Raw genomic sequence first — 26396 nt, forward strand, 5'->3', positions numbered from 1 at the left:
TCTCGGTAAGTGAAACGAGCGCTCCCATCCAACATGCTGTGGGCGTGGCCGTCGTTGCTGACGTCATTCAATGACAGCTAGCTGTCAGAAAGTGAGTTCATTCCCTCGAGCCGAGGAGACCGAGCGCAGTCGTTAGGTTTTTGCCCTTCCGTTGATATCAAGCACCACGAACAAGCGAGACAACGGACAGACCTTTACACCGAGCCCGGCCATGGACGAACAGGCGGGGCCCGGCGTGTTCTTCAACAACAATAACAACTCTGTTTTAGGCGGCGGTGGGAAAGGACCGCTGCCTGATGGCGACGCTGGGGAGGCGGCCAGGGCGCAGTACAGTATCCCGGGGATCCTGCACTTCCTGCAGCACGAATGGGCCCGTTTCGAAGTAGAGAGAGCACAATGGGAGGTGGAGCGCGCCGAATTACAGGTAAAAACCACTACATCTTATGTATACACGGTTATATATTAGTGGCATTGTCGGGGAACAGCGCTGCTACCTTCTAGTAACTCGCGTAGAGTTTCTGTGTTTGATTGTAATGGTTACTAGGCTAGCTTGTTAGCTTTAGCTCAGGAGCTAAAGAAGCTGCAGCGCCCCCCCGACCCGACTGCACGACGACTGTTTGCGACCTCTTTACTATGACTTAAGCTACTAAACTTGCTCGCTTCTTTAACTAATTGTAGGACAGGCGATTAGAGTAGCGTTATAGGTGCATAGTTTTAAATAAATGACCGACTGAGAGCTACATTTACTTGCAAAGTAGTGAATGTGTAATGCTAAGACGTTGCATAGAAACAAGCAACTGCTACCTGCCTACTTATAGCTAATCGTAAAGCACCCCGCCTTGATTTGTATTGCATTTTACATCTAAACCAACAAAAACAAATGTGGAGGGATTGATAGTAGGTTTGTTAAGTGTTTTGATCACTTAAGAGCTGTCAGTACAGACGGACAGCTTACAACGTAAGACCATGGACTTAGTTTGCCTTGTTTATGTATCTTATCAAAAGCTACCTACCATGATACTGGCTCTTCTGAAGAGAAATTAAATACAACTCCCTGTCTTTTGATTAAAGGCCAAAGTGTTATATATTGCTATTATAAATTGGTGCACTATTCAAAAGTATATTTCACTCTTACTTGATGGTCACACAACTCAGTTATGCAGCTATTAATAAGTAGGTGGCATTTTGAGTTGATGTTTGGTTAAACTAGAAGATAATGTCTTGCAAATACCCAAATCCACTGTGAAATCTTTGTTTTGTTTTCCAGCTATAGTAGACTTTTCCAATTTTTAATTGCATTATTTGGCAGTACCAAATACTGCACCAGACATCTCGCCATATCTTTGCAGGTGAATGGGCTGACAGGAATATTGTCTATAAAGTTGCCATACTGGCCTTTAGAAACTGTCATCATCGTCTCTACAATAAGGAAAATGATGTTGGTCACCATGTGCCTCATTTGGTTATCCAGCAATTGAGTTGAATTGTTGTGGCTTATTACTATCTAACTTAATCTCCCTTCCAAAAGTTTGGATGAAGATGCTTTTTTTCTTCCCTTCATTTGACCTACTTATGTGGCCATAGTTGTTGGATCACAGAAAAGAGACAACTCATGCATTCTGTGACCAGCATCAGGCAGCTACATGGACACAATGACCTCACCTAACAAAGAGACCAGAGGGAGACACTGCATTGTTTTTAGATTGGTGACATATGCCCTGCTCAGTGTAGTAGGGTTTTGACTCATCTGGCTCTTGAAATAAGCTTCCTGTCTGCTGCCATGAAGCAAGCTTATCAGTGGAGCAGCAGCAACTGCGGCAAAGCACAGTGAGGTTGCTAAATGGCTCATTGGGTGGTTTGTTTGTGGCGGCAAAATAGTGTGCTCTGAATTTGAGTTCTTGTTTTTATTGCAACTAACCCAGAGTATAAGGCTGCTTGAGGTTTTGAACATAATTGGACCTGCATTCAAACGTCTGGCTTACTCACAATTGTACTCCAAATCACTGTAGCACAGTACCAATCTGTATAAGAGGTTTCAATAATGAATTCTCTATGTTGTCAGCTGTGACCATTACTGTTGTTTCTCATATAAATATGTTTCTGTGCCAGAGCTGTTCAAATCCACAGTGGATGTAACCTTGCTGTGTCCTTGAGGGATATGTACATATTGCAAACATATACAGTACTTTTACCCATAGAAGGTATTGGATTAACCTTCAGTAAAAAGACCACACAGTGTGGAAGAAAATACATATATTCTTTTTTTAGATGAACATAAATAGACATGTATGAATAATGAAAAGTTCTAATGGGCAAAGAGCCTTGATGGAAGATGCCATGCAGCATTTACTGTACCGTATGTTCCTTTTGGTCCACTTCCCTCTGCAACATGCTGCTCTTAGTGCTCATCGTCATGTCTGCACACTAATGTTTTAATCACAGAATCAAAAATACATGTTATCTTACATGGTTTTAGATCAAACACCATTAAGAACATACATAGAGCGGCTCCACAACCAAGTGAATCGCCTCCTCACAGGATTTTCTTCCTTGGTTGCGTAGACATTGAATGGAAGACAGTTGAAGCTGTGTCTTACGTAGCTGTTTGGGAGGAAGGCAAACCCCAGGGCTTGTAGGAATGTCGTCCAGCCAGCCTGTTAGGTCATGCTCAGTCAGAGCCACTCCTCTCTGCTGGAGCAGCACAGAAACTGTACTGTACATGCCGACTTCTCCTGCTGCTGTGCCCTCTCTGGGAAGCGCATAGACTGCTGTCAATTATAATTAGACTATAGTCGAGTGGTCATTGTTAATCAATGGATTGACTCAATCAAGCTGATCTGCTTCGCTACTCATAGGTTACAGATTTATTTAGTCAATTAGTTGTTTTTTCTAATGCTTTCTCATGCTGAATGACAGTAACTTATGAGCACATCCCTGGTAAACACAAGATCTAAAGTGTTGCTTTGACATGATTCTTTGTTGGGTTACTCAGTTTTACAGACCTGTCTATTAAATATACTAATAGATAAATCAACAAAATCATATGAGTGTTAGTCAACAAATCATTTTTTAAGTCAAGGACAGCCATACTCTTTGCAAATAGATGATATTTTGTTTGCAAATAAATTAATCTTTTGTACATTTAGAACAAGCAATGTATGATGGTTAAATCAAACTCTATTAAAAGCGATACATATAACTCTATTAAACTGAACAATCACAAGTCATTGTAAAAATAAACATTAAGCTTAGCGTGAAAATGTGTTCCGATTGAAATGCTTTAGCAATGCTATTATCAAACTTCTACAGAAATAAAAGGTCAGCTGGCACTATTGGAAATGGATCTGGAAATATCAGCTAAACATACTGTGGAGTCACACTTACGGTCTAACCACTGCACAGACTGCAGAGAGCCCAAAGAAAAACGGCTACACAGACTATTTATGGCGCATTTCCAGTACACGGTCGGCCTCGGCCACACTCGGTACGGCTCGGTACGGCTTGGCCGCGTTGGGCCTTAACAGGGCCGACTCACTTCATGCTGCGCTTCCATTACAGTTTAGGAACTGGGGTAGTTACTATAGTAACGCAGTGTAGGCGGAGCCGTGACGTCATCTTCAATGAGAAATCCAGAAACACAACACAGCCGTTAGCTATTAGCACTCAGAGCTCACAGCTCCTTATATATGTTCAGAAACTAGACAAAAGTTAAACAAGTACAAACCACAGACTGTCTGTGTCATGGTGAATACAGTCGCTGCTTTATTTATGTCTGTATAGGCCGTTGTTGTGAGTGTGGACGGTCGGGGCATATACTGCGTTAGCTTAGCCAATCTCCATCTAGAAAAACACGAATTTTAAAAGGTTTTTCGCCTGCCGTCTGTCTGCAGACTTGACAAAGCATTAATTCATGGTTTTTACTAACCGGTATCAGTATGTTGTTACTTCGGCATCATTTTGAAACGTGTATTACAATTAAATCACGGTCAAATATGTCCATCTTGTTGTAGTTCTAGCCCTCTTGCCAGCGCTCCTCTCTCTAGTTTAGCATACTCAGCCCGACTCAGCCCTGTTTGTTGGCCCCGATAGAACCACAATTTTCTAGGGCCAGAAAAGAGGGGAAAAAGTGGCCCCGCGCCGTGCCGCGCCGGAACGAGGCCTAGTGGAAGCACAACCAAAAAAGGGGACGGCACGACACGGCACGCTTAAAGCGAGCTACGCGCTGCAATGGAAATGCGCCATTAGAGTCCTATTGCTCGGGTCACTGACGCTTTTCTGCACTGGAAAACAAATTAAAAATCAAAGGGTATTTATTTGGGGGAAAAAATGATTACAACAGTATTCTCCCCCGCTGTGCGACACAGTGCAGACATTAGCTAAATAGAGGTTTAAATCATGAAATTATTCTCAAATCTATTTCAAATGTATATAATAATAATAACTTTTGAACTGTAGTTTATATTGTGATATTGATTTGAATCCCCTGCCGTACCGATCAGCACAGATCTTTTTCAGACCGGATGACTGATATTGAGTCAAGTTACGCCCTGGTCAGGCCAGCCAGTGCTTCTCTGTGCTCCATCTGCTCTCCAGTTATGGGGAAATCCCTGCTCCTACGGTATCTCTTTGCCAGAAGTATCTGTCAGCAGCCATAATCTGACACGAGGAGAAGGTTGAAGGTGACTCAGGGTGTAAGGTGGCATCTATGCGGGTGTAGACTGAAATGTGGACACTTATCTTTCTTGGGAAAGAGGTTTTCTTGTATGTCTAAAGAAAAGGCTTTTAACAGGAGCACAATTGTTTTGTATCTCATGTTATTCCAGTTGTCTTCATGTCTTAGAGGACGGCAGCCTACGCTGGAGCAGCCTAGAATTAGCCTGCCTCAGTTAGATGACTTATTACTGTGATCTCATGTTTACTTTGACTAATGACAAACCCTGAGGCATATTTAGTTCAATGGCACGATGATAAAAAGGACTGAACCAATGCACAATCATACACATGCATGCACAGTGGCATTCAGAAATTCAAATATGGGTGTCACCGCCATTCCTCAGTTGATACTACGTCCACCCCCAAGCTGCAGTTATTTTTGTTTGCCCTCCCAGTGTGTGCTTCAGAGTGGGAAAGTACAAAACAGAACATGTGTCCTAACCAAAAATATATATACAGTATCCCCAATGTTGATCAAATCAAATCAAGTTTTATTTATATAGCACATTTATAAACGATTTTTGGTCGAGCCAAAGTGCTGTACATATAGTAAAAATACCCTACAGTAAAGACATTTACAGCTAATACAACAGCACAGTTTGTTCAGAATATCAGTATGAGAAAAAAACGACACCCTCTGTCCTTAGACCCTCACATCGTACAAGGAAAGACTTCCGGAGAAAAACCCACAGTTTAAAGGGAAAAAATGGGAGAAACCTCGGGGAGAGCAACAGAGGAGGGATCCCTCTCCCAGGACGGACAGACGTGCAATAGATGCTGTGTGTAAATCGAAGAGATAATACGTTTTACAGCGTAGGTAGGTTGTTGCTCTCATATAGTGACAGAGAGAGGAAGCTCCACAACATTTTTTTACCATAGAAGCTAATGCTACAAAACTGCTCACATACTTTCTCTCCAGGCTGTAAACCACAGATAAATATCTCCATCACCAGTCATAGGTTTGAGACAGAACACAGTAATATTCACCACAAACAGTCATTGTAGTCCATATGAATACTCACTGTACATATAATGGTGAGAGATTTTAAACAGACTGGGGCTGAAGGGACTCTTGTTTATTAACCGAAGCCTGGTCCTCTGAGCGTTGCTCTACTGTCCCTGTTGGACTCCCACCAGAGCCTTTCTCTATGCTGCAGAGCGGCCTGTTAATTCCCCTCTCCTTCCTGCGTTCACACTTACAGCCTTCATCTGTCTACTTGTGTGGGACAGCTGCCTGCTTGTGCCACCAAGTCGCCTGCCTCCCCCAGTTTTACAGCCAATCTGAGGTCGCCAGTCTGTCAGAGTTGTAAATTGCTGTACTCACCAGCTCACATTGCTGTTGTTGTTTTCACACTATTGAAGGTCCAAACAGTGTTTCGCTCCTTTTTAAAGTGAGTGTCATCTAGGTCTACATGTTCGAGTACATTTCTACCCAAAAATGACTGGATTTCCTTTTTTTTTAACATCCATTACTGAAGTATTGGCAAAGGTTCAATCATATTTGTCTGGACCCTTTTCCTTGCCTCATAGTATGCAAACTTGGGACCTCAAAATACCCAGAATTAAGCCACATTCAACATAGGAGTTAAGGTGACATAAAGAACAATGCCACCTGTTCAAATGCGCCCTGCTTTTATTTGGAAAAATTCTGCCTTTGTGTGTGACTGTGCTTTTTTCTCTCAATTGATCTTCTGAAATGGGGAACTTTAACAGGACAGATTTTTAGACTTTATTTTCTTCTTCTTTGCCCTGCACTGCATCTTTACCCACTAGGTAGCAAGGCTTTTGTAAATGTTGTTTTCAACATACTTCTGCCACGACCACACCTTAGTTACACTACCTATTAGTCAGAGAAAATGCTGATGTGGAGAAATGTAGCTCTTTGCCTGCATACAGTTTCTGAGCGTGTGCATGTTAGCAAAGAGCCTCATGTTATATTCATGCAGGGATGCACCCTTGTCCTCAAGGAGCCCAGCATACTGTCTTTGTTCGCACCCTCTGTAAAGTAGCACTGCAGTGTCAACTTGACATGAGCTGTGTGACGGCAACGTGTAAAATGAAGCTCAAGTGGAAACTCGTGATGGGATGGAAACGAAAGAGCTGTGTCTCTGAGGGTTTAGGAAAAGAAAGAAGATGTCGTTTTTGACTGTGAGACATCTCTGGCAGTGTAAAGATTTTATTTAGTTTATTGGCTTTTGTACAGAGATGAATGGCACAGTTGGTTCATTCCAGATAACTGAGCAGAAAATCTTTATTAAATCCCAGTTTGAGCAGCTCACTGTCTCACCCTGGCCCCTCAGAGCAATCCTTAATCTGTGCCTGTGGACATGAGCTGCTGGATCGATGTGCAGTGTCTGCATTTGAAGGGGGTGAGCTCCAGCCACCATCACAGGCCTTCAGTATTTCACCATGTCGCTCAGTGCTTCTGTGTCAACAGGACAGTGGATTACCCTTAGCAGTTTGTGTGATATTCACACCTGACAGTCAATTAGATGGTTTTGTTATACTTTTGCATACAGTAGTCATTATGTGGCCTTTTTCAGTTGCTCTCAGAGACACAATGTGCAAAGATTACCAGTTCTATTGCAGAGACTAAAATGACCCTCTGAGCAGAGAAGGTGAAGAGACAGCTGGATGTGAAACCTGGGTTATAAATGACTGAAAATGCTCCAGGAAGTTAAATTGATAATCCATCTAAACTCAACTCTTTAATTTCAGAAATCAGTGATTTTATTAATCTCCAGTCTGTCTCTTTTTGTTATCCAATTGGACTGTAAGTGATGATATTAACCTACTTAAAGGGATCTGTTTTAAGAGGCAATGTTGCTGTAAATGTGGTAAACAAATACAAGATACTCAGCTGTAGCCATGTCAGTCCCTGGCACTTCTGTCTCCTTTTCCTGCCTTTCCCCCCCCTTGCTAGTGTAATGGCATGTGTGGAATGTACTTGGATAGTCATCAGGTCGGCCATCATGGTGCTCATTGGTTTGCGGTAACTGTGAGAGTAAATCCGGTGTTAACTAGAAGAAAGGTTGTTTGCTTTGTAAATGTGGGATTTACAACAGCCCTTCTTCTTTAGCCCTGACCAAAGGGCCAGCATGTGTGACCATTTTGGAACAAGTCTGGAAGAAAACATGTCTGGAATTCACAAATCTCCGACTTTGAGGCCTTCTCTAGGATATCATTTATAGTCATCATGACCGCATTTCGTGGCTTTGTTTTCGTCTTACTCCTGCTGTCTGTGTAATTCCTTTCCAACAATGTGGCCCTAAATACCCTATACGTTTACTGTTAATCTCATGCTATTGTGAGACCTGTACAAATTAAGAAATAAAACAGTTTTTCCTTTCAGCTTTAATTATAGTGGTGCAACAGCCACATTTGACTAACCTATCCCGACCTAAATGGTGTTAAAAAGGGATATCAAATGTTTACTTCTTTTTAATAGCTACCATAATTGCAAAGAGCTGAACTATATTCCTTTATATCCATTTTGTATTTGAAGTTTTATGTGTTTCTGTCTGTTTTACTGATTTAATTAAGAGAAGAAATTGACATCCAAAGTAGGTTGACTGCATGCCAAAGTAGAAGGTATTGTGACCAACTTTCTTAGCTGAGCTTACCAGTATTTAGCCAGCGACTGGTGTTTATTTCCCTCCCTAGCTTTAAGCCTCTCTCTTGTGCGTCCTTTTCCTGTCTCTGAAAAGCCCTGCGCTGTGGATGGACGCCCCGCTCTCCATGTCTCTCACTCAGACAGACTAAGGAGCCCTTATCCAGCGACCCAATAATGCAGGCAGTGTGAGGCCTGGAATTAAATGCTTCCTGTGTCTCTCTATGGCCCGAGTCGACTCATTGCATTCCTCCCAAGGTTAATGTTTGATGGCGGAGAGATGGCGAGCCAGAGATTCACAGAGCCGCACTCTTCTCTGTCTCTGGCATCGCAGGACGCCAGGGGTCCCTGGGCCAACGCTTCATGTGGATACGGAAGTGAATAGATGCTCGCTAAATCAATCAACGCAGATGTACAGTTTTATCACAGTGAACCAGGAGTCAATGTGCGTCCAGATTAACAGTCTATCAAGCTGTTCATCCACTTTGTCATCCTTGGCATTTTTGATGTAGGGCGTTAAAGAGAAATCTAGGCACTTTTTATAGGTAATTTATAGTTTTTTTGCCTCTCTGCTGAGCATTTGAGCCAGACATATTGACTGTGTTCAGCTGGACATCAAGAGACATTTCATGTTTTGTTTTTTTTATTTAGCCTTTATTTATACAGGTGTAAAATCTCATTGAGACACAAGGTCTCATTTCCAAGAGAGACCTGTCAGTGGTAACACTACCACACAAAGTTACAGACAGACAGGACACTAAACACAGAGGCAACAATAAAATACAACATCGTAAAAAAAGTAGCCATTGAAATCCATAGAAAGTATTCAGATATAGCAGGTGCAAACACCCACAGATGATTTCTCCAGCTTTTTTTAAATTAGTTTAAAATCCGTGATGGGTATCAAACTGGTCAGCTTAAGTTCCTGCTGAAGTGTGTTCCAGGTCGAGGGGGCAGAGTATGATATGGCTTTTTTTCCAAGCACCGTGCGAACTGAGGGGACGGACAGAGTGATGTAATGTTGAGATCGTAGGCTATAGCTGTACTGTTTGTGTGATATGTAAGTGGATATGTAGAGGGGCAGCAGTCCAAGCATAGCGGTATAGATGAATTTGTACCAGTGCAGTGATCTGCGCATTGATAATGATGTCCAGTTGACTAAAGAGTACAGCGTGCAATGGTGTGTGAGGGGTTTACAGTTGGTTATGAACCTCAGAGCCCCATGTAAAATTGTTTTGCAATTTGCCTAATGATTTGTTGGTTCTGCAGCCCAGTGACACAGTTCTAAAGCAATGGGCTAGTGGTCCTCATATTTGGATTGGAGCCACTTTAGAGTTAGTTATTTTGGGAGTCACACAGTCTAGCACAATCCAAACGGGGATCATTTTCCATATGCAACATTTTCCTTATGTCTATTTGTGTCCCTTTTCTGTTTCTTGTCTCTTAAGCAAGTTGTGCATTACTTAAAAACCTACTTTTCAATCCAGCTACAAATCTATATTTCTCATCAGGTAATGAAAATGAATGGCTTACTCCACTATGACTTGTCTAGTCTGCACTATGTTGATGAGCCACCTTTCTTTCTTGTTATGCCTTCCCGGTTATTGCTCGATGATTCTGCCTCTAGGATGTGGAAAGACAGAAGAGTACTAAACGTTGTTAACATTGTTGTCAATCCTGAATGCATTAGTATGGATCCAGCTGATGCACATAAAACTGGATGAGTGAGACATTGGAGACGGTGTAGAGGTAATAGGTAGAGTGATGTATGTGCTGTGCTGACACACCTTTTCACGAGGATCAATTGTTGGCCTCTGTGTAGACTGCTAGCATGTGACTTGGTGCTGTTTACACATTGTCAAACTGAGTACCCCAACCCCAACCTTTAAGGGACTGTCGCTGGAAGGTTGTTATGAATTCTTCTGAACTGTGGATAGAGAGAAATGCTCGTAATAATACGAGGCAGATTGAAGTGCTGTCATGACTAATTACTGCAGGCAGCAGCAGCGTTACTTGCTATCCGTGTGAAACTGTGATCCAGCCCACTCAAACTCGCACCATCCTCTGCATGTAGAGTGACATGCAGGGAATCAAGTCCATATCCATTCTCTGTTAGATGCTAACGTCTGGTTTTATAAACTGAATCTTTCCCGAGCGCTCTCCTTTTGAACTAAGACAGGTGAAGTCTGGGTGCTTTTCTAAATCCTTACCGCTCTTCTGTGCTTATGGTTTACTCGGTTTCAGATTTTATTGAAGTTTTAGGTAATCCAAAATAAGTTTCCAAATAGTCTTCCCATAATTACATGGTGGCACTGAGATATACCTCTTGTGCTCATTGTCTTGCTGGTAATTTTCAACAACTGACGGACGCTAAAGAAGAGTGTTGGAGAAATGGAAACGATGGCATACTTCTCCTCCTTTCTGTGAACAGCGCAGCCTTTAGAGATTATTAGCAGCATGTGCTCACCCTGCTGTAACCTCTTAAATACAGGACAGACTGTATGAACAGATTTAGTGTGTTTTTGTTATGGTTTCTGTCTGCTTCTCAGACTAAATGTTGAAAATGACTGTTGAAGAATGTAAAAGCTTCAGCATCTTAGTAATTTATTTTGTTATTTTCATTTAAAGGCCTGCACTTCTGGAGACAGAAAATGAACAGCTATGCTCTCGCAATAAACACACATGCACAAACAAGAACAAACAAATCAACTTATTTTCTTCACAAAAAGCATCCATGGTGGTCTGTGCATTACACTGTAATTGCATTATTTACATACCGGAAGAAGCATAGAAGATGCTTCCTAAGTTAATACAGTTCACTTTGATTAATGACTTAAATAATGACAACCTTTTTCCTATTTGTTCCTCTTAGTCAGATAATGACTCATGAAACTGTAAGTAAGCTTACAGTCATTTATGTTTCATTTGCAGCTCAGGCCAAGTACAGGGTCGATGTTTTTGTACAGGAGTGAAATAGATTCTGAACTGAATTGTGACACGGAGAATCTGAAGTGTGAGATGGACAAAGGTTTTCCACTTATAATAATAACCGAAGATAAAGTAATCCTGCTGAAAGCTCAGTAATGTATCGTCGTTGCCCTTGAGTGAGGAATTGTATCTGTCTTGATGTTTTGTACATTTGTAAGACTGAATCATTTTGACATAAATATATTTAGGTGATTACAATGGTTCAATGTCGGGTGCTGCTGTAAGATACAGTTTTGCGCAATGTGAGATCTGCTCTGTTTGATTTACTGCTGCAGCTCATGCCCTGCATGCTTCACTGTGAGCTGGCCACGACCACTCTCATTTCAAAAGTGCGTGCACACACACACACACACACGTGTGATTGTGTGTGGTACGCAGCAATGCAATGTAATGTAATGCTGACTCAGACTGAGTGCGTCGACAGCTGCTGCCTGTTACTGAAGAGAGACAGTGGTGTGCAGAAGGAGGGGATATTCAAGGAGGGAGGGGGGCGCTTAGTGTGTGGGAGAGTGAGTAGGTTAGATCAAAATAGAATAGTACAGATTGGCTTTTTAATTCCCATCATGCCACACATATTGATTTGACATCGTCCTATTTCAGTCTCAACAGAAGTAGTTGTTCTCAGATGCTGCCTCGTGGAGGTTGTTTTTGAAGTCTTTGTTGCAAGCTGGCTCATATCTAAGATGCCAGAACATCGGAAACATTGACTCTATTTATAAAAGGAATCACTGTACATCTTTTACTACTTTTAAAATGAGACCTGACATTCCTATTTATATGTTTCAGGCCCAAATCGCATTCCTGCAAGGGGAGAGGAAAGGTCAAGAGAACTTGAAGAAAGACCTTGTGAGGAGGATCAAAATGCTGGAGTATGCGCTGAAGCAAGAGAGGTGAGTTCCTTACCACCCACTGCTGCCTCAGCCCACCCACAATACACACAAATACAGCAGTGAACAAAAGCAGTATTTCCATGTTTTTTCACACTCTAAAAATAAAGTCCTGCTTCTGAGAAATATAGAAAAGAAGAACATGGCTATGTGAGAATTCTTCTGGTCAACAAGTCTGCTGCACCTGCACAGAGCTAGCACACGCCAGAGTTCAACACTTTGATAATGAGTTAAAGTTTTTTGTTAAGAAAGTTAGCTTCCTCCTGTTAACATTCAACTCGTACCAGTCTGATGTCTCAGCTGGCGTCAGCAGAAACAGTATTGGAGTGAGAGTGCTGGAGAGAATCCCCCCCGAGTCCTGGTGGTGTGATGTCTCTGGACAAGAGCGTGTGTTGGCATGAAAGCGTTGTTTGCCGTCGGATGCTGATGACGCTTCAGCATCCTACATATAAGGACCAGACGGTGAAAATAGGACCGAGGAATCCTCCTACCACCCAAGATGAGGTCACTGTCGCAGCTTTGTTCCTCTAGTAAACCAGAAGAATTACATTGTTTTCATTCGGCTGTGCATTGGCCCGTCGCCACCTCACAAAAGCTCTCTGTGGTAACGGTGGTGATACACTTTGCATTTCCCTTTCTCCTCGTCGCATGGCTGCATCCTGGAACGAGAGATGTATTGGTGACTTTGAACCATCGAGTATGTCATTCAGTCACAGACTCTGTAGCAGTGGACCTCTACACCAGCTAAAGAAATAGTCCTCTTAAAGGATGATTCCAGATTATAACACTTAGTAGTTTCGGCCTTCACTCCCATTGATGATAACACATAATAATCAAAGTAACTGCTGGAAAAAACCCTCGAACATGTTAAACAGTAGCAGTCACTTATTGAGATAATACATTTTAAATGGAATTTGAAAAATTTATTTGGAACAGAACAGAAAGCAAAAAGTAAAATGATGTTATCAACATGTCAGTAACATCCTTTACATGTTACAGACTGACATCGTGATCCAACTTTGACACAGTTTACTTACTGTAATTGTGTGTTCCCACAGTTTCCTGTGTATAAGAATAAGGGATTTGTCTAGGTTTGTTGGACAACCTCAAGCTGGGAATGTGTGGAATTCTATGAATGCAAAGCAGAGTATTGCAGAAATAAAAGTGACTAATCTGCAATTTCTTTGCTGGATAAGTAAAGGTTACAAAATTGAAAACTGAGACGGGTAACAGATGAAAACGCCTGACTGCAGGTATCTGAATTTGATTGTCTACTTTTAGGGTAATGAGAGCATTAACACGTCTCAGGTGGACAGGGCTCAGTGGTTTGTTACATTTTGCCGACCTGTGCTCTTTGAGTAACTCATCATTAGGTCTGATAGGTATGGAATTGTCCTCTGGCTGTTTGTAGTGTATATTTATCTACTTTTCTCCGGTGAGATCATCGCATACTGGAGCCTCAGGAGCAGTGTAACCCAGAATTACTAACACTTGTACCCGGTTGCTTAGCAACAGGTCATGTCTACAAGAGTACCTGAACGCAATTTCAGAATGGCTTTCTGAATGTGGGATGTACCCAATTTAAAATGAATTTGATTTGGATGGGGGTTGCTTCCTCTGGATCTCAGGGTGAGTGGTGAGGCGGGGGCTGTGTGAAGTGAAAGGTGTGAGAGCTCTCCCAGTGTTGACTCTCTACACTGAGGCCTAGGCTCCACGGGAACGAAAACGGGTTGAATCCGCATATTTCTCATGCGTATAGCCCTTTAAGCTCGACGACGCCGTAACGGAAACTTAGAAACAGACCCTGCAAACGACAACGGGTCCAAAGGTGGATAGATCTGGGAACGGAGCGCTCTGGGGGGTCCAACGGGGCCGTGTGGTAGCCTATACGGTCATCCGTTTCTGATAATGACGACGCAATAGCCCCGCCTCTCCCCGCCTCTGCTGCTCACCCCCGCAAAAGTACACTGCACACTGAATTCAGATTATTTATCTTTATCTCGATATGGACATAAACGCGAGTGAAGTCTAATCTGACAGGACGGAGACACGCAGCTCCTCTCGCTGTGATGCAGCGGGAGCAAAACACACACTTCAAGTCAGATCATCACCCTTAGCTATTTTAATTACCTCTCAAACTACCTAAACTAGTTATAAATATGTTTATTTTTACTGTCGGGTCATCATTACTGGATCAGCTGCTGCATGAGACAGACACTGACGCTGTCAGAAGAGAGGAAAAAGAGACGGGCTCCGTGTATTTTATGATTATATATCATTATATCGTCGTTATTCATTTGTTTTAAAGCTCAATAAATAACAATGAAGACCTTTGACTGGCACTTTTATAATTTTGTCCGGAAGATTTAAACATTAACACACGTTGACGTTCCGTCGGTCCCCACCGCGGAGAATAAACAGAAGTGCAGCCATGACAACCATTCTTCTTCGCTGCTTTTGTGGAGGAAGTTGCTGCTTTTTGTGGAGGAAGTTACAGCGCCACGTACAGGTTCGGCATATGTACTGCAGCTTTTCCAGCGGTTGGATGTAAACGGAGCCGTCTCGTGGAGCTTGACCCAATCCGGTGTATATTGCGTGTGGGCGGAAGGTTTTTTGCGGTTGCGTTTGCGTTACTCCGATGCGTTTTGCCGTATGCGTTCCCGTGGAGCCGGGGCCTGAGGCCCCATTTACATGGAAACGGAAACGAAAATGAACCGAATTCGATATCAAAAAAGTATTCCGTTCACACGCAATCGGCTCAATAAACGTGTCCGTTCACACGAGACCGCTGGAGACGCTGTAGTACATATGCCGGGCCTGTAAGTGGCGGTCAACATGTCCGTTAAAGTTGAAATCTTCCGGACAAAATTAGAAAAGTGCCGGTCAAAGGTCTTCTTTGTTATTTATTGAGCTTTAAAACAAATGAATAATGACTCTATATAATAATATAAGAATAATACACAGAGCCTCTCTTTTCCTCCCCCTATCCTGCGTGTCTCCGTCAGCAGCAGCTGATCTCTGATCTCTCTCTCCTGGCTGATTAGACTTCACTCGTGTTTATGTCCATATCGATCAAATCTAGCTGGAGGCTCCTGCTGGGTGCACTGTCCTGTGAGATACCGGGACCTGGCTCGAAACACTCGGTTGTTGTTGTTGGCGAAACACATCAGCAATGCCGCGGGTGACACGGGGGTGAGCAGGAGAGGTGGGGAGAGGCGGGATATGGTGTATAGGGCGTACACACGGAGCCGTTTGACCCCCCAGAGAGTTCCGTCCGCAGATCTACCCACCTTGGGACCCGTTATCGAGGGGTCCGTTTCCGCGGTTCCGTTACGGCCTTGTGTGAAAGAACCGTCTATACGATAGAAAAAAGTAGCAGATACAACCCGAACCGTCTCCATGTAAACGGGGACTGAGGGTGTGTGTGCAGGCACTCGAAGAAATCTCAGTAATGCAAAGGCTGAATACAACCAAAGACTCCCATTGCTCTTTTATATAAAATGCCATTTTATAGTAGTTTCTAAATGCAGGGGACATGTTTGTGAACAACCGTTCTAGGTAATCATATTGTGATGATATTTCGTATTACCGTTTCACACCATTTGTGTCAAAATTACTAATTTGGATGCCAAACAAATGACTACAACGTTTTTTAAGTTTTTGTTTCACATGTGTAGAGTCTAATAATAAATGTTTATTGCATGATCATCATACTGTATATGTGATTTTGCATACAAATACAAAGACTGCTGAAACTATTAAGCCGATTAATCAACATAACAAAAAAAGCGTATACTTGTGACGGCTTCTAAACTGTTAACATTTTATATTTGTCATAGTCTTACTCTTCCATGATAGTAAATGTAAGGTATTATCTGAATATACATCTATGTGAACTGAGGACCAGGAAGCCAGGAAATGGACATGTTTCACTACTTCCTAATGGGTAACATTATTAAAAGATAAGAGTAGTCTGTTGCAACCCTGTTTCCTATATAATGACACATATTGCTATCTTCAAAATATTCACTTTAATGTTGTGAAATTGCTGTGAAGCTGTCTGATAAGAGAACGCGTCTGGGAAAAGTAGAGCAAGTTGGTGTTGGGATGACGTTCAAAGCTTATTATGCAGATGTCATGCATAATGAGTTTTTTTAAATAGCTTCTTTTCAGACCGTTTCTTTTTTTTATCAGCCCCCGTTTGCTTATTTGTCTGCCTCCAACCTTCTTTTTTTTTCTCTCCTTACAGAGCAAAGTACCACAAGTTAAAATATGGGACCGAGTTAAATCAAGGTGACATGAAGCCTCCGACCTACGACTCAGGTAAGTCTCAAACAACCAACTCCACCTCCTCGTACTAAATCACTTTGATGTTACGTTCACATACCTCGGGTGACAGGACTGGTACGCATGTGGATGCTGCGTTCAAGTTGAAGCTTGTTTTCCTTGATGGAGTTCCTTTTAGTGTCCTTTCCTGAATGAAGAGTACCATTGTTGTTGTTGTAACGGATATACTTCTGAACAAATATTGAACTGCTGAAAGAGGCAATCTGGCAATGTATACAAACCAGTTGTGCTCAAACTGACTAAGAGATGTTTACAGGCTAAGGGCCTTATTCACATGAAAGAACAACCATACTTAGAATTGAAAAAGACACAAACTATAAACCTGTCAGTGTGCTAGTTTTCCCAAACTACTAAAACATTTATGTTACTCTCGTGGTATCTCTGTCTAATATTTCCAGACATGATAATATTTAGGATGTTATTAGCCTCGGTTTGAGGATATCTGCTTTGGATATTTCTAAATCCACCCAAATATATGGTGCTCAAAACATTAAACATTTGCATTTAAGGAAACAAAACGGCCCGTATCCAGAAACAGTGTTTCTCCTAATTTACATAATCCACAGAGCTGCCTACAGTTATTCATTTTATTTTGCAGAAAGTAGTCCCAACAAAACAGTATGTTATGTGGATTATACAAAATAACTGGAGAGATATATATTGTTTTTTCAAATGTAAATAGAGCTGTAACAATTAATCAAATTATAAGATTATAAATACTTTACTTATTTTTACATTCTTAATTTCTTGAAGAAAAGGGCATTTGCTGCTTTTCTACTTTGTGATTGTAGATAAACTGAACCTCTTTGAATTGTTGAAGGAACTCAAAATGTACGTAATTGCATTTTCAAACTTTCTTTGACAATTTTCACACCTAACAATTCTTAAGACTGCATTGTGAAAGAATTATTACCACAAATTAGATAGCTTTAAGTGCTTGGATATATTAGAAACTTGATCCTAAAGCCATTAAAAGGCTTCTGGACTGCTACAAAATTGATCTTGTGCTGAGATTGTTGTAAGCTGAGTCAATCTTAATGCCTGTTCATCATCTTAGAAACGAAATACAAAACAAAAGCTAAACCCTCACCACCTCATGCAAGTAAGAAAGCACGCAGATAACATGAAGGTTAAAATACTTTAAAAAAGGACTTAGAATGTCTGAAATGCTTCTCTCACTTTTAAGTGTTCCCTCTTTCCTTTGCAGTACCCAGTTTTGCCTCGGTATTGTCCCTGTGTCACTGCGCTACCTGATCCTTGTTATATTATCGTAGTTGAATTGGCCTTGCATGTTCAAGTGCCATCATTAAGTCGAATTGCGACATTTCCTCTCCTCTCCCCTCATCTCTATTCATGAGAGGAGGGCTGTTCAAAGCACACGAGCCCTTGAAGTGTTGATGAAGGGGAGAGGTGTTAGGCGGAGGGGAGGGAAGAGGGGTGAGACGAGGGGTGGGAGGTGTTGGTGATGCACCTGCCCGATCCTCGCCCTCCTGAATTGGGCATGACCCACTTTTTGAGTCACCCTCGTTTCTGCCCCGCCAAGTCAACATCCTCGACACACACACACACACACACACACACACACACACACACACACACACACACTGTCTAAATCTTATTAACACGTCTCTCTGCCCATTGCAAAATTCCCAGCAGACTTGCAGAAAGAGCGCTGATGCTGTTTAATATCAAAGAGAGCTTTGAATCCCACCGTTGCTTAGTCAGGGCCGTAGTCTGTCATAAACACTGTGTTGTTGTTCTGGTCGCTGCAGGCGCACACACACATCGTTGCTCTTCGCAGTATGTCATGGGATGTAGTTGGAACAGCCATTTTGAAGGTGTCAGAATGCATCAATAAATATCCAATATCTTGTTGTAGCATTAAGAGAAAGCCGTTGCTAATGAGACTTTTCTCTGTCTTTACTGCCAGTGCTGTGTACACAGCTTAAGCTCGGCAATATTTATCAACTGGGATGTAAATACATGGATTAAGGATAGCAATTTATTTTGCACATGTTGACTGATGATAACTATGGTCCAAATCCAATAAAGAACAAAATAGGTGAATGGGCAACAATGTAAATACTCCTTATACTGCCCAAGTGTTTCGAAAATGTTTCATTATTTTTGTATTGATTCACAGACACATCAAAAATGACTCAAGATCCTCTTCCCCTTAACTCTAGTCCACTGTTGACTTGTTAATAGCACCCGTGCTGAGTGTAGTTGCAAGGATGCTGCGAGGCAGGGATGTTTTGGTCGTGTTTACAGAGTGGAAATGATGTGAAAGGCCGTGCTGTTTGTGGAGCCCTGATTTGTGTCCTCCTCATCTGCAGATGAAACCAACGAGAATGAGTCTTCTGGATCGCTCAACAATCAGCTGTCCTGGAAACAAGGCCGTCAGCTCCTCAGACAGTAAGAGCACATGCTTTGATCTTTCTGAAACAGTCCTCGACCCAGAAAATGTAATCCCTGCTCTGCAAATGACCTGTATCAAGACCCCAAGATACATTTCTCTGCAAAAGGATTCTCATTTGTGTTGGACTAGGCTTTCATTAATTATACTACTGGGTCAGAAGTGCTATGGCCCAAAAAGAATGTGTATGAGCTCCCCCACATGGGCTGCAGCTGTCATTACATGCTCTGTGTTTTGTTTTCTCTGGTATACCCAGCAGGCTAAGGGAAGTTTAGTTATCATGTCAGCCAACTCTACAGTCAGTGTGTGTAAATAAACCAGACGCCATCGGGCAGCCTCACACATCATCTGCCCTAACATGCCGGCTGATGATGCAGCCAATTCATTCTCGATTCTGTGTCAAGGGACAGATCAATTATGTGCTGAGACACCGTTCCCTTTCAGTCAGATGCCCGCTCAAATTTAGAGCTTCTGTATATTACATCGGTGTAATACTGTAATACTACAAAAAAGCTGATACCATCAGCTAGACTACTGCCAGAGGACATAACACTTTAGACAGTCACAAGTACTCGACTATTCCTCATCTCTAACCATGTTGTTGTCTTCAGAGTAAATAAAGTATTCATTATTGTTATCAAATTGTTAATTTATTGGCTATTGCAGCATTATGAAAGACTAACTTCAATGTTTTTGCATCTTCTCATCCAAACTTCTTCTCCACACTTTACATAGATATGCTTGTATTCATTTCACAATAATCTGGGCTATAGCATTGGTAACCAAGTTCATTAACCTTGTTCCAGGTACCTGCAGGAGGTGGGCTACACAGACACCATCTTAGATGTGAAGTCCCAGCGGGTCCGAGCGCTGCTAGGACTAGCCGGGGACGGAGGCGGGAGGACGGGGGAACGGACCAGTACTGAGCCTTTAGTCAACGGGACAGACGCATCAACAAAGGGCGGCAGAGGGTAAGTACGCTCCCCTAAAGCTATCTATAGACTCGGCTACTACAACAATAGTTACAAGTCCATCATATTCAACATAGTGTGGCTCATGTCTTAAATGTAGTGAAACTTTAAACAAGCATTGATCATCATGCTGAGTCACTGTGGAGGTTGTGAAGCCTCAAATCGAACATGAGTTTTTGTGTCTTCTGTCGTTTTTGAAGTCCACATTTTTTGATTGATTTTGAAGTTTTGTTAAGGACAGCCCAAAGTCGCACCGTGGCCATAAAGTTCCACATACCAATGTTTGCTACATGTGTGTTGCACTTAAGACTGATTGGGTGAATCAGTTCATATGTAACTACTTTGTATTATCACTGTAGCATATTATTCTGATTGTATGCATTATTGTTCCTCCACAGGAAAGCTGAGCTCTCTGACACCAGCGCTGTCCTGGAGGCCTTCAAGTTCATCGAGAATGCTGCAGCAGAGTTCAGCGATGATGATGATGATGAGGACAGCGACGGGAGGGACAGGCCTAATGTGGAGTCCAGGACGGTAAGGAAACGGTCTGCCCTCAACTTGTGCACTCAGGAATTGTTGCTATGCTTTTAATAACGGTAAGCATTATTATTTCCCCAAGATCCTGAGAAAGAAGCCCACGTCGTCAATAACGCCGGCCAGTATGGACACGAGCGAGGACCCTGACACAGAGGAGGCTATGAAGGGCTTTGACTTCCTGTCCAGTCCTGACGAGATGGACACCTCACCGGAGTCCAGAGGCAACGGGGACGGAACAGACTGGGGTGAGTCAGGAGTCTTTCAATGAAAGAGGAGAGTTGGGATCCTATGAAAAGCACTATCACAGGTTTAGTTATAGTTCCTATTCCTAGTTATACATTCCTTGCTAATTCTCTTCTTCTTTTTATAGTTTGGTGACTGTTCATGGAGTTCCTGTCATTCACATATCATGCTGTGGTCATAAATCATGATGTTTTGATGTGTCTCTGTTTAACCCATAGTTTGTGATCTCTTCCACTGTGTGTTCCCATAGCCAGCCCGTGACCACTATGTCTCTTCCACTCCCCTGTCAGCAAATCAACATGATTCACTTTGAGTCTCATTGGTCCTTAGACCCAAAGCCACAAAATGGGGTTGATGTCATGCAGAGGAGTTTCTTTGTATTTGAACGTGGGTTTGAGCATTTCAGTTGTGTACAACAATTTGGTTTCACAAAGATTTCACACTGAGGATTTTATGATTGGACATAATTACTCAATTTGGGTGTGATGACTTATGGGGAAGTTGGGGATTACAATGGAGACTTGACAGAGGAGAGTAGGGAATCTGGGACTTAACTGATAGGATATTTTAAAGGGTGATGCCAACGGTTTAGTTTTCAACTGGGATTGAAAATGCCATCAGCCCTATATTTAGTCTTTTGGTATTTGACCAAAAAAGGGGAATTAAAGCAGAGAAATAACAGATAATTGTATGTTTCCCCTACAATTCCTTAGATATATCATGACATGTTCAAATGAAAGAATTCTAAACATGACATCCACTTCCCTCCAAGCACTAAAGAAAAAAGTAAAAAGATTACACTAAATAGTTATGAGTCTGATATAACTGAGGTGGTAGTGGCCTGCTTACAGAAAAGGTCTCTGCACCTCACCCCCCGGCCCCTCCACTCGGGCCTCGACCAGAGCAGTTCCTCAACAGCCTCTCGGTCTGGTTTTGTTCCCCCTGTGTAGAGAAGGACGAGCAAGGTCCCATTTCTGAGGCCTGGGACGTGGACCCGGGCATGATAACCAAACTCAAGGAGGAGTACAGAAAGGAGCGCAAGGGGAAAAAGGGGGTGAAGAGTAAGTCCTGTGGGGCGCCGCTGCCTCCCTCCTCCTCCTCTCTCTGTAGACTTTCAGCCAAAAAAGCCTCGAATCAAAAACAAAAACATCTTGGCTGCTTTATTCTCATCTCCTTCTTGAGCTGCTCCTTATTATGCCTTCTACTCAGCATTGCTCTGTCCTTTTGTCTATCATTTCACACTGAATGTCCCCTCTGTCTTCTTGTGAATGTACAAAATCTGTCACCCTTTATGTCCCTACCCAAACCCCCTGATGCATGATTCTCTGTCCTGTTTAATTGTTTTGTTTTCTATTCATCATCTTCTTCACGCTGTCAAATGTCAGACATTTATGTGAGTTAGTCATGCTGACATGTCCATCCCTGTCTTATCTGGGCTAGGGCTGCACGATTTGGGGAAATAATCTAATTGCGGTTTTTCTGACAGATATTGCGATTGCGATTCGATTTGCGATTTTGTTTTTAAGCGACCCAACAGAAGTTTATTGTAAAATGCGGCCATATCTCCGGCTAGGAAGGTCGTATCAACGTGCTCCCGTCTCTAGCACCCCCACAGCCCGAGCTACGAGTGAAAGAACTAAACTTACATGAAACTTCCGTTGGGTTGCTTTAAAGTCAAGCTTCAGTTTAAGATTCACCCTGTAATAGATGTAATACATGTGATGGAGCATTACTAACCTGACTCAGGTGGTTTGTTTCACCAAACCATCGAGGAAAGCTCCATTGGAAGCCATTTGGAAAAGGGCAGGCACTTTCAAAAATACTTGGCAGGTGATTGGATCAATCTGTCTATCACCTTCTATCATGGGCCACTTCTGATTGGTTAACAATGGCTCGTACATGTGGAGCACAGCACTTCTGATTGGTGTGGATGACTGACACAAAAGAAAAAAGAAAAAAATATCGCAGGCTTTGCGATTTTTTTTATTGCATCATTTAAAATCGCGATTTCGATTTAAAAACGATTAATCGTTCAGCCCTAATCTGGGCTAGAGCTAATCTCCACAATCATCTGTTTCCTACATCAGTATGTCCTCAAATCATAATAATACACCATATTCATCTTCATCTGTCAGCCATGTTGATACGACAGTAATGTTTCTGCTGTTGTAATTTGATGGCAATTACAAGCTTTTTCTCCGTGAAGTCACTCGGCTGAATACTACTGCGCTCAGAATGAAGCCTCACTTCAGCCTCATTCAGTTAGAGAGCTCTTAGATTTCACACCAAGCTCTGCATTTCGGGGTTTTTGTTCTTTTTATTTAACTATGATTGAATCATGAGATCCAATACCTCGGTTCATCTCACTTTTGTATTTAATCTCAACACCACCTTTTTACACCTGGCTTTCTCCTCCTCTGGTGTAGGCAGGAGTCTATTTTTGATCTTCACACCGTGTTGGTACTTTTATCACTTTCATGTGTGAGTTTTTTGAGCAGTTGTTCTTTTGGTATACTGTATTTCATTGCCTCAGGTTTGATTCTAAAGGCCCAGAAAGACTTATGTCACTAAATGCTTCTGCCACACTTGAAGATAAACATATCTCAACACTTTTTCTACCTTTTCCACTCATCTAACAAGAACTCTGGTGCTGACTCCTTCATTTTCTCTTCTTTTACAAACTATCATTTATGAAGTTGTTTTCTTCCCTTGCAGTGCTTCTTTTCCTCCCATATTCATTTTCTTTTTCAGCTTGCACTCACAGCTTTGTAATGAAATATTGTATTGTTTTCATATTTTTTTTTCGCTCTCTCTCCGCTCTCCATCACTGTGTGTCTGTTTGCTAACACTGTTGACCTGCTTCGTTAAACAGGACCAAACCGGTCCAAGCTGCAGGACATGCTGGCTAACCTGAGGGATGCCGAGGACCTGTCCCACATGCAGCCCCCACCATCCAGCCCCCAATCCCGACCCAACGCGGTCCGGTTCAACGAGCATGAGGGGAACCGACCGGATGAAGGTACTCCAGAAAGAACGTTTTGTGATTAAGTGTTATGTTTTTGTAAGATGTGCTTAAATCCCCTCCATCAGTCTTATCAGCAATGGTTTATGTATTTATTCGTTTGTTCTTTCCCCAGTTGAGGCGCTGACCTTCCCGCCCACCTCGGGGAAGTCCTTCATTATGGGCGCAGACGAGGCCATGGAGAGCGAGCTGGGCCTGGGGGAGCTGGCTGGACTCACCGTGGCCAACGAGGCCGACAGTCTGGCGTACGATGTGAGTAGGAAGAGGCAGAATGGAGTTAAGAGCCAATAGACAATTTATCTGGGGAAAAACAATGTATGTTTATGTTCTCATGTAAAACAGCTGTCCCACCTCTTGCCTGTGACCTGTGGAAAATTTGCGAAGTCACATCACATGCTGAAAACGTTCCATCTGTGTGTCAAACTGCTATTTTTATAGACAGCGGCAGGGAAGTCAAGTATTAGTGCAATGTCCATTTTAAGGCTTACACATTCAATACACAAAAACATTAAGCAAAACACTTATTTGGAATATTGAGTGTAGTATGAGTGTAGCTATAAAAGCTGTCACATAAAAATGTCTTGTATTTTTTATGAAATCTTTGTAATCGAAAGATCACCTTCTACATAAGACTTCAGGAAATCACTTTTTGGGAAATGCCTTCCTTTCATCTAAATTTGTAAAGAAAATGTTATGTTCAATTTTTGTGTTATATAATATGGCCAAAGGCTGAAAAGCTATATCACATTGACAAAAATGTGCAGCTATGGATTATTTTAGGAGTTCTCATTATAAATAAAAACACATATAATTTGTTGTTGGGTTCCTGATTTGATCTCTCCCTCTCAGATTGGCAACAATAAAGATGCCATGAGAAAAACATGGAACCCCAAATTCACTCTGCGGAGCCATTTTGACGGGATTCGCGCTCTGGCCTTTCACCCGGTGGAGCCCGTCCTGGTCACCGCCTCCGAGGATCACACACTCAAGATGTGGAACCTTCAAAAGACCGCTCCTGCCAAAAAGTAAGCACACAAGTTGAATACAACCATTTAGTGATTCCTGCTGTTGGTGGAGAAGACAACACACAGCTTGAAATCTACAGTATCTGTCCATTCCTTCCTCATCAGCTCAGTTAGAGACACTCGTACTCAGCATCAGTGTGTTTGATTCAGTGTCTTTAAACCTGCAGCAGCAGAGAGAACATCATTAGAGGGAAACTCTACAGTCCCATAAGGAGGAAAGCTTGTCTTTGTATCTGCTCTATGACACCATTCAGCTGGAGGAAACGGTCCCCATGTGACAAAGAACTGACACAAGACTCATTACATCAAGTCACAGCTCTGCTGCCCACACACAGTCTGATGTTGTTTCAGGGGTATTAGTTCAATGAAACAGCATGATACAATAGCAGGAAATTGAACAAGCAGTGATGTCTTGAAATAATTCACCAACTTTCATTTTGAATCTGATCTTCGACACACACTATGTTTTTTTCTCATCATTGTAGGACACATAGGATTTCTTCTTTTTTAATTGTTCAGAGGATTTTCGACGGGAGCCGAATATCTACAGAGGTCTCCAAAGCAAAGACACTTTGCATTAAACTAGTAAAAGATACTAGATAGTAGTTTCATGTTAGAAATCAGTCTAAATCCTACACTGTTAGGCAGACTGCTAGAATAGGCTCCTAGCTTTATATATAAATACGTATATAGTTATAATTATTATTATTTAAATGTAACAAGATCGTACCTTTTTTAAAAGTGTAGTTTTCAATTCGATAAAGAAGTACATTTATGACACTTTCTGAAAGACAACCACATTGCTGTCGCATGCATAAAGGGGGGATAGGACGTCATGTAAGGGGACCAATTGAAATGGACGGTTACCTTGAATAGAATTTCCCAGAGTTTGAACATTTTTGAAAACATTTAAGGGTAATTTAAGAACACACCTCAATAAAAGATACGCCGTAAAGCTAGTCTTTTAAAAAAATCAATTTTACTGCAACAACGTTAAACATTATTCTTTTAAAGCTGGCATTGTTGTTTTTCATGTTCTTTCTGTTCCATTAATGAACACATTGTTTGTCCGCAGGAGTGCATCTTTAGATGTGGAACCAATCTACACTTTCAGGGCTCACAGGTAAAAACACTGCGCATACATAAAATACATGTTTATCCATCAAAGCATTAGAAGAGTCGTTTTGCTAATTGATTATCATTTGAAACCACAGGGGGGCTGTGCTGAGTGTGGTGATGAGCAGCACAGGGGAGCAGTGTTTCAGCGGAGGGGTGGACGGGACTATTCAGTGCTGGAACACCCCCAACCCCAACATCGACCCCTACGACTCCTACGGTAACAGCGCCGTGTGTTTGGTTTGAATCAGAGGATTGATCAATCTGATCACTGTCACTGACTGTCTCTCTGCCTCAGACCCGTCCATGCTGCGGGGGGCGCTGTGCGGACACACCGACTCCGTGTGGGGTCTGGTGTACAGCAGCGCACACCAGCGCCTCCTCTCCTGCTCTGCAGACGGGACTGTGAGACTGTGGGACGCCAACACCACCTCCCCCGCCCTCGCAGTATTCAACGAAGACAAAAGTACTTCAAACGTGTATTATGACCTTATTTTTCCTAATGTTCGCTTAAGTTGAAT

At 42.2% G+C, this 26396-nt stretch overlaps 1 protein-coding gene across 1 annotated transcript in view; it reads left to right on the forward strand.

The window, feature by feature from the left end:
• Positions 1–88: 88 nt before the first annotated feature.
• Positions 89–26396, forward strand: part of LOC117499643 (striatin-like) — a 29295-nt gene continuing 2987 nt past the window's right edge. The window contains exons 1-14 of the mRNA XM_034152171.1: positions 89–424; positions 12098–12201; positions 16448–16521; positions 18882–18960; positions 19768–19932; positions 20331–20466; positions 20552–20714; positions 21663–21773; positions 23585–23731; positions 23850–23986; positions 24584–24759; positions 25835–25882; positions 25974–26095; positions 26174–26341. Of these exons, the coding sequence (XP_034008062.1) occupies positions 212–424; positions 12098–12201; positions 16448–16521; positions 18882–18960; positions 19768–19932; positions 20331–20466; positions 20552–20714; positions 21663–21773; positions 23585–23731; positions 23850–23986; positions 24584–24759; positions 25835–25882; positions 25974–26095; positions 26174–26341 (1843 nt within the window). The 5' untranslated portion in view covers positions 89–211. The remainder of the gene's footprint in view (positions 425–12097; positions 12202–16447; positions 16522–18881; positions 18961–19767; positions 19933–20330; positions 20467–20551; positions 20715–21662; positions 21774–23584; positions 23732–23849; positions 23987–24583; positions 24760–25834; positions 25883–25973; positions 26096–26173; positions 26342–26396) is intronic.

The sequence above is a fragment of the Trematomus bernacchii genome, unplaced genomic scaffold, assembly GCF_902827165.1.
Source record: "Trematomus bernacchii unplaced genomic scaffold, fTreBer1.1, whole genome shotgun sequence".
Lineage (NCBI taxonomy): Eukaryota > Metazoa > Chordata > Actinopteri > Perciformes > Nototheniidae > Trematomus > Trematomus bernacchii.